Here is an 8,763-nt window from a genome sequence, read left to right as displayed (position 1 = left end):
AAAAACTTATTTTGTTCTTTTTTTCTAGATGAGAAACCCTAAAAGAAAAACCACTCATGGTACACTGACATCAGCCACATTGAAGACAACTGTACAGGAGGTCCTGGAGGACGATTCACCCCTGAGGGTAGTAGCTTCTAAATACGGTATTGCCCATCAAAAATTGGCACGGTATGTTAAAAAACAAAAAGAAAATCCAAATGATGAAGTCTGCATGGAACCGAATTATTCAGTACGGAAAATATTCACATCTGATCAGGAAAAGTCCTTGGCTGATTACATAATCAAATGCAACAGAATGTTTTATGGACTCTCCAAGGATGACGTGAGGAAACTTGCATTCCAGATGGCGACCATAAACTGATTGAAAATACCAGAGCAATGGAAGATCATTGAGAAAGCAGGTATAGACTGGGCGTATGGGTTCATGAAGAGGAATCCTCAGTTTTCCTTAAGAACTCCTGAAGGCTGCAGTCTGGCCAGGGCCATTGCATTCAATCGCCACAATGTGGAGATATTTTACAATTTGTTGGAAGAAGTACTTGTTCGCGGTCAAGGGTTTCTCCAGGGAACAAGGATATACAATTTGGATGAGACAAGTACGACTACAAATGCTAAAACTCAGCGGAAGGTCATAGCAGAAAGGGGAGTCAAGCAAGTGTCGTCTGTGACAAGTGGAGAAAAGGGAACAACATGTGTGATCATTGCAGGTGATGGCAACTGCTTACCCCCTGCCATGGTCTTACCAAGAAAAAAGTTCAAGAGTTGTATGTTGAATCAAGCGCCACCTGGAACATTGGGCCTAGCAACACCAAGTGGGTGGATGAATTGTGAACTAGTCGTTGAAACAATGAAGCATTTCATCAAGTTCAGTGGGAGCTCAATTGATAATCCCTCCTTATGATATATGACAATCATGAGATCCATCTATCCATTGAGGTGTTGGACCTCGCTAAGGATAATGGGGTCACTATTCTCACCATACTTCCTCATTGCTCTTCAAAACTGCAGCCTTTGGACGTTGGTGTATTCAAGCCGTTCAATGTAGCCTACGATCACGCAGTCAAATCCTGTTTGTGCCGACACCCTGGTGAGCGCCTCTCAATTTACAACGCAGCTGAGTGCGTTGGATCAGCATTCAACATTGCAATGACCCGTTCAACGATTGCCAACGCTTTTCGTAAATGTGGAATTCACTATTTTAAGAAGTCAAGTTTTTCTTTATTCGTCATTATCTAAGTCAACTTGGTTAACAAGTTTTTCCTAAGAAAAATAAATTTCTCTTTAAGGCCATGTGACGAACGGTCACGTGACCAAACCTGGTCTTCGATTTTTCTTTCCCAACTTACGTCTAAACGAAATGAAGTATCGCTCTGAAAGTTTGGGAAATGAAAGAGGAGGTAATAAAGTCCATGTCTCTGCTTTGTTCCCTTGGAAATTTTTAGAAAAAATTTGTTTTGAAGAAAATACCAGTGGAAGATTTCTTTCCCAACTTACGTCCACACGGAATGAGATATCGCGTTAAAAATTTGGCACAATAAATAGAAGGCATGCAAGAATTTTTCTCTGTTCCTAAATAATTAGAATAGTGAAAAAAGTTTTTTTTTTAATTTCTATTTTGGAGAAATACCGACCGTGCTGCCGTCAAACCCTGCAAGCAATTTGCAATGTCAATGGGCTAGTTATGAGGTTTATATTTATCAAAGTGGCACAAAACAACAAAAGTCGCTCACGAACATTATGCATCAATGATGCAAAAATTAATGTTTGCACTTGAAATGCAAATAAACATATTTGGCCTGACATACGTATCAGTCTGGTATCAGCTGTGTCAAAGCAGCACTAGCGCAGCGAGTAGACAACTTCAAACTTCTAGGGTCTGTGGGCAAAACAGAATGCATGATTACCGTCAGAGAAAGTTAAAAGCATGGACATTGGAAACACGGGACTAGGCATGCCATCCTAACTTGGGCGAGCGAGGTTAAATCCACGGGAGGAAGGAGAACTCCATGAGGAGAGCCGCCATCTTACGATGTGCCATTTGATTATGCGCACGAGCATTTTTGCCGACAAACTGTGCATGAAAATATAAACATGTGGGCGCTGCCATGTTTGTCGCGGGACATCAAAAGGTGGCGGACCTCCCCTCTCATTGCATCACCCCTGCAATGGCATGCCTAGTCCCTTGTTTTCTATGTCGATGGTTAAAAGTCAAACTTCTGCTGTCAAACCTTAATATATCTGTCGATAATCATTATCTGCTGTGGGGGTGTTACGGATTTTAATAATTGCACAAATATTATCAATTAATACAGAAATTTATTGCTATTCTATGACAAGCGTCAGAGGAGTAAGGGTCGTGAGGTGGTCGAAAGAGGACTGAGCTCGGACCTAAACGCAGGTACCTATGTACCTTCTGTACCTTAGAGAGAGACAGCCTATTGCTTTCATTGTCTGTCTTTTCCTAATGCTTCTCGCATTTTCCAGTCTCGAAAATTCTCTCGTGTCGTCCTGTGAAACCTTACTTGACTAGTTATGCTGGCTTAACTATTGCACTATTCAAATACTAAAAATACAAGGTTACTAGAGAAAAATCAGAAATAGAAATACAGTATAAACAAAAATAATTATTGAAATGAATTAATTATTCTATACAAAACTATTCGGCCACCACATACCCCCCTGCCAGTAAATGAGGTATAGGAAATTACGATACAAGACCAAAAATAAGCAAAGAATACAATTGTAAAAAAAAAAGGAAAAAAAGAATAGAGTTGCGACAAAATTATGAAAAACCTCCTTGAAGTCGGTCTGGGAACCTAACTTTTCTGCCAGATCGGGTTGACCTTGTCGGTGCTAGAAACTCAGCTGGAATCCCGGGGTCATCCGATGTAAGTTTATTCCATTTGTTCGAAATCTGCTTCCCTTCTTGCAACTGGGATTCGTCTTCCGAAATGATGTATACTGGTTTCAATCTGTCATTTGAGACGTTAGTATCTTTGCGTTTAATGTTGACATTGAAACATTTTTCAGAGCGATTCTTGACCGTATAAGGACCTTCGTTAGGCATTTATAGCGATCCTTTTGGCTGATCATGATGAACGAAGACTTGCTCAGATGTCGAGAGGTGTTTAAAAACAAATATTTTTTTCTGACTGTGACGAGTGCCACCGACTGGTCGGAGACTCTGAAAACGACGTCTCATAGCGTTGACGAACTCTGATGTATCTTTCGTGATGACTCCTTCTGAACGGGCAGTTAGGAATTCTCCAGGTAGGCGAATGCTCTCACCGTAAACAAGTTCAGATGATGTTGACTTCAAATACTCTGGCCAGGTTGATCTGATGCCTAAAAGTATGATAGGTAGAACTTCAGCCCAATCCTCAGTTTCATGACACTTGATGGATTCTTTCAACTTTCGGTTTGACCTTTCCACCATGTCGTTGGAAGAGGGATGATATGCTGTCGTCCATAAATGCTGAGTCCCGAGTAAGTTGTTCAATTCTCGAAAAAGTTGTGACTCGAATTGACGACTTTGATCGGTAGTAATTCGCAACGGAGTTCCGAATCTTGCAATCCATCCTGACAGAAATTCTCTCGCGACGGTTGCTGCCTCAATGTTTGGGATTGGAAAAGCTTCAGGCCATCGCGAATATCGGTCAACGCAGGTCAAAACATAGCAGGCACTGTTCGAAATGGGCAAAGGACCGACCAAATCTATGTGCACGTGCTGAAATCGAGAATTTGGTGGGAGAAATGAGCCGGTAGGTGATGATACATGTCGAGAAATTTTCGCACGTTGGCAGGGAACACATGCTCATGCCCAGAGCTTGCAATCAGCTTTGATAGAGGGCCAAACATAGCGTTGAGTGACAAGCTTCGTCGTCTCTTTGAATCCTGGATGCGACAATTGATGGAACGAGTTGAAAACTACACGACGCCATGGTTTCGTCACGAAGGGTCTAGCTACAGAGGTAGAAACATCGCAGTACAGAGTCGTATCCGTCCCTGGAAGTTGAACCTTTTTCAGTTGTAACACAGTTTATGATTGAAGAAAAGACTGTACCTTTTCATCATTGACTTGAGATCTTGCCAATGCTGCAAAATCAACTCCGGTCGCGAGTTCTTCAACCCGAAAGAGACCGTCGGCTAAAACGTTTTCCGGACCCGGAATGTGCCTGATGTCCGTTGTGTGCTGCCCTATAAAATCTAGGTACCTAAACTGACGAGGTGAGCATATGTCGCTCTTCTGTTGGAACGCAAATGGCTTTATAAATAGCAAGTGACTCTCGGTCATAGGCACCGTATTTCTGTTCAGCGGTGCTCAACTTCTTCGAGTAATAGGCCATTCCTTGTTTACAAACTGCTGGGGGGCGGCTCCAATCGCGAAATTCGATGCGTCGGCAAAAATTGCAAGAGGTGCTGCAGGTGCTGGATAAGCTAGGAGCGCAGCTTCTGCTAGACTCTTTTTGCATTCCTCAAAAGCCTGAAGAGCCGTTTCGTTCCAGATCATGATGCTTCCTCCTTTGATGTTACCTTTTAAAAGCTCGTGCAGGGGAGCTTGTTGTACAGCTGCTGTATTCGGCTGTGGATACTTCAGGATTGCTTCTACCTTTTCCGGAAGAGGTTTGATTCCATGTTCCGAGACATCGAACCCTAGGAATTTTACCGTAGAAACTCCCGAAACGCATTTCGCAGGATTGATCACGAGACCGTAGGCTTTGAATCGCTCGAAAATCTCTCGCACGTACTGCCTGTGTTCCTCCTCATCAGATGACGCAATTAGAACATCGTCTATGTACGAGAAGACGTAATCTAGGCCACGAAGAACTTCGTCGAGAAAATATTGACAAGTAAGCCAAAACTCATTTGCGTAAATTCGAAAAGACCAAACGGTGCCGTGATAGCCGTTTTTGGTACATCCTCCTCAGCGACGGGAATCTGGTGATACGCGCGAACTAGATCTACTGTTGAGAAAATCTTTTTACCGTGTAGCGATTGTGCAAAATCTTCCATGTGTGGTACAGGATATCGGTCGGAAATCGTTCTCGCATTCAACCGCCGATAATCTCCGCAGGGTCTCCACTGGCCATTCTTCTTGGGAACGAGGTGAAGTGGCGATGACCAGCTGCTTTTGGAAGGACATAAAATACTCAAATCTAGCAAGTTCTGGATTTCCTTTTTCGCTAACTGGAGTTTCTCTGGCGAAAGACGACGAGGTCGTTCGAAAACTGGCGGACCGGGCGTTGTATGAATGTGATGACGAGTCTAGTGTTTATTTTCACTTGTGATACCGGAAGGTCGCGAAATTTGTGGGTAGAGCTGCAAAAGTTCGTGCCACGACGAAGAGCCTGCTATTATATGGACTCCTATCCAATTTTCTTCACACGCGGCCACGTGTCCGGTGACTGAAACCGTCGTTAGACTATCGACGACACGCTGATTACGGATATCCACAAGCAAATCAAAATGGTCTAGAAAATCGACCCGGATAATGGGTTCCGTTACGTCAGCGATCACAAAACGCCATGAAAACTTTCGTCTGAGTCCAAGGTCAAGAGTAATCAACTCGATGCCGTAAGTCGCGATAATAGAATTATTTGCCGCGTATAATCCGTAATTTGATTTCTCTCGCCTACCGCGTACCGTTGTGCGAGGTAGAACGCAGAGGTCCGCTCCTGTGTCGATTAGGTACTGCGTCTTCGTGTTCCTGTCGGTGACAAAGAGGTGACGCGACTTAGGGCTGTAGGCGCCAGCCTCCATTAACGCCTGACCTCATCGTTTTCCGAATTATAATTAAGGTGCCGCGCACCGCCTTGCTTTTTCTCCGAAACGCGAATGATAAAAGCACAGTCCATCATATCTATTACGACTCTTTAAACGCACGCGCGAACGTGAATGATTACGCTAGTAGCGACGACTACGTGAATAATTTTGTTTAGAATCTTCTTTAATGTTTTTAACTGCGGCAACTACCTCGGCGAGAGTGCTGCTCATCACACTCATTTGCTGCATTAGCACATGCAACGGTACCGAGGTTTCTGAAACTTGTGCGCGAGGACTAACTTCCGCGATAGAGTCCGCTAAATCGGCGAGATCGTCCAAACCTTTCTGTTTTTGCGATGCTAGAATTGCCTGTGTGAATGACGGTAGGCGTGCTAACTAAAGCGATCGAATCACCTCTTCGGGAACTACCGAATCAGCTAAATTTCGGAGATGTCAGAGAAACTGAGAGGGCTTCCGGTCGCCGATCTCTTCATGTTCTAAAAGTCTTCGTGTTTTCTGATCTTGCGATACACTCAACCGGCGAATCAATTCAGTTTTTAATTTAACATATTTTCCGATTTCCGGTGAGTTCGACATTATATCGCGCACTTCATTCCAATATTTAGGATCTAAACTACTCACCAAGTAACTGTACTTTGTTTCATCCGCGACAATACCTCCGAGCAAAAACTGATTCTCCACGTGTATGAACCACATTTCTGGATCTAATTCAACAAATGGTGGAAGTTTCAGAGCAACACGGTGAATTTCCGGGTACGGATATCCCGGGAAGAGTGGTTGAGGCATCGTGATGCTTGGAGTCGGCACCATCTGCACAGGTGTTGTAGTTGTCGAGAACGTGGAACTTTCTGTCATTTTGCGTGAAAAAGTCACTGTAACTGCACTATAAAACACTGTTGACACTGTTTACACTGTCCACTTAATTCATTGTTCACTATGTCAGTTTCACTTGGGATTCGCGGCCACGAAAAAGTCCGAGAAACGTCTGAGCCACGCGGCGCGTCGGTTTTCCGGAATGTTGGAAGAAAGCGCGTCCTTATTCGCGTACGACTTTTTCACACCCGCACTATTTACCCGCATTCACTATTTACTTAAAAAACCCGAGCAGAATTGTTCTGCGTATTAATATCACTTCGGGGTCACCAATTTGTGGGGGTGTTACGGATCTTAATAATTGCACAAATATTATCAACTAATACAGAAATTTATTGCTATTCTATGACAAGCGTCGGAGGAGTAAGGGTCGTGAGGTGGCCGAAAGAGGACTGAGCATTTTCCAGTCTCGAAAATTCTCTCGTGTCGTCCTGTGGAACCTTACTTGACTAGTTATGCTGGCTTAACTATTGCACTATTCAAATACTAAAAATACAAGGTTGCTAGAGAAAAATCAGAAATAGAAATACAGTATAAAAATAAATAATTATTGAAATGAATTAATTATTCTATACAAAACTATTCGGCCACCACATTTGCATAAATAAACTTTATTCTTCCTCCAACTCTTTGCAAAGCCATAAACGATCCTTTAATATTTATTAACATTTCCCGAAAAAAATTTCCGCGTGATTTAAACTTTTATTTTTCAATATGGGTGAAAAAATATTGATCTTGGGGCTTAGTTGATCAGCTGTTACACTCCTCACATGGCCTTAAGGTAATGTTGACAATTTTTCAGAGTTTAATCCTGTTGTATGCTAGACTTTCGTACTACAGCGTATTATAATTATAAGATTATAATTAAAAACAATTATTTTGCTGTTTCACATCGTGTTTTCATCCTGACCCCTTACTGTCTCAACGTTCCCCAGGGGTGTCTCACTCTACCCCATGGGTGGGGAAGGATGAGACAAATGCCATAACTTTTTTTGATGCTTAATAACAACTGTTTGGACCTGTGTAAATCCTTTTACTGGACAATTTTGAAAAAGAGAATAGTTTTTGGAAGTACCCTAAAAATTTCAGCTCGCCAGGAACGATCTTGGGCCACTTTTTGGCGACTCAAACAAAAAGTGTCTCACTGCTCCCCACTCACCCGTAACAATAGTTCAAATTTATGATTTCACAAAATCCACACCGGCAAGTGGAAACTTCGTAGAAGGAGAAAGAATTTTCCATGCAGGACACCTTCTATTTTGCGGAAAAGAGGCGGAAAATGAAACTTCAGTTTCTATTATTGCATTTTCTTTGCAAACTTCGAATTTAAAAACTCTTGTTGTCTGAATAATAAATTCTTAAATTTTTCCCCTCATAAACATTTAAAATGTAATATTAATTATCGACAATTTAATTCGAAATTTAATTTATATCGGCTTGAAATGACAAATCAGCAGTAACTTTTTTCAGATTTGAGGTTATGTTGATATATTTGTACCTAAAATAATATTTTTATTTAGAACCTGTTTTAATCATTTTCACTCGGAATACTGAAAAATTATTAAAGAATAAAAACGATAAATACTTGACGATGATTATAACTTTTTCTACAAACTTTTTTATTGACAGGGGAACCAGCTTGAAAATCCGTTTCAATTTCGTGATTTTTTAAACTTTATTCTGTTTTATTTCTTGAGTCATACTATCAGTAAATGTACTATAAGATTTTGCATACTTTTTTTAAATAGTTTATTTACATTTTTAAAAAACCTAACAGTTTCATGCTTTTGAGCAGTAGAAGAGCAACCAAACACTTTGCTCTTCGATTTTCGTGGCGAAAACTCCATCGATAAAGTTTGATTTATTTTATTTGTAACTATTTTCTTATCACTTTGTATATTTTTCCCGGTTTCACTGCAAAAAAACACTGTCAAACCTTTATAAAAATTGTTTTCGTATATTCGCCTATACTTTCCGTCAAAATTTACCTACGCTCAGGGCTTTCCGATTCTGTCTCCAGATGGCGTATTCGAGTTCTTCAAAACCCAATAACCTAATTAAACGAATAAGGGGTGTGATGTGACGAATACAAAACAATTAGAA

At 41.4% G+C, this 8,763-nt stretch overlaps 2 protein-coding genes across 2 annotated transcripts; one reads left to right on the top strand and one right to left on the bottom strand.

Annotated features, from left to right (window-relative positions):
• The first annotated feature begins 427 nt into the window (after positions 1-427).
• On the top strand, positions 428-904 carry LOC117173945. The gene has a single exon (XM_033362593.1). It carries the CDS (start codon positions 428-430, stop codon positions 902-904), a length of 477 nt encoding a protein of 158 aa, XP_033218484.1.
• A 2,166-nt stretch (positions 905-3,070) lies between these two features.
• LOC117173944 lies at positions 3,071-5,763 on the bottom strand. The gene is made up of 6 exons (XM_033362592.1): positions 5,286-5,763; positions 4,890-5,231; positions 4,361-4,815; positions 4,067-4,249; positions 3,824-4,021; positions 3,071-3,730 (listed from the first exon to the last, which is right to left on the bottom strand). Exons 1-6 carry the CDS (start codon positions 5,761-5,763, stop codon positions 3,071-3,073), a joined length of 2,316 nt encoding a protein of 771 aa, XP_033218483.1.
• Positions 5,764-8,763: the final 3,000 nt, after the last annotated feature.

This window comes from Belonocnema kinseyi, chromosome 5 (genome assembly GCF_010883055.1).
Source record: "Belonocnema kinseyi isolate 2016_QV_RU_SX_M_011 chromosome 5, B_treatae_v1, whole genome shotgun sequence".
In the NCBI taxonomy this organism is placed as follows: Eukaryota; Metazoa; Arthropoda; class Insecta; order Hymenoptera; family Cynipidae; genus Belonocnema; species Belonocnema kinseyi.
This window is presented reverse-complemented; position numbering and strand designations above follow the sequence as displayed.

Excerpts from the sequence above, each read along its gene's own strand:
- LOC117173945 (XM_033362593.1), top strand. The coding sequence starts at position 428 with ATGAAGAGGAATCCTCAGTTTTCCTTAAGAACTCCTGAAGGCTGCAGT.
- LOC117173944 (XM_033362592.1), bottom strand. The coding sequence starts at position 5,763 with ATGGAGGCTGGCGCCTACAGCCCTAAGTCGCGTCACCTCTTTGTCACC. Across the intron at positions 4,250-4,360 it reads GAGCCGCCCCCCAGCAGTTT|AAGAGCGACATATGCTCACC; the intron begins GTAAACAAGGAA and ends GCGTTCCAACAG. Across the intron at positions 4,022-4,066 it reads CTCAAGTCAATGATGAAAAG|GTTCAACTTCCAGGGACGGA; the intron begins GTACAGTCTTTT and ends CAACTGAAAAAG.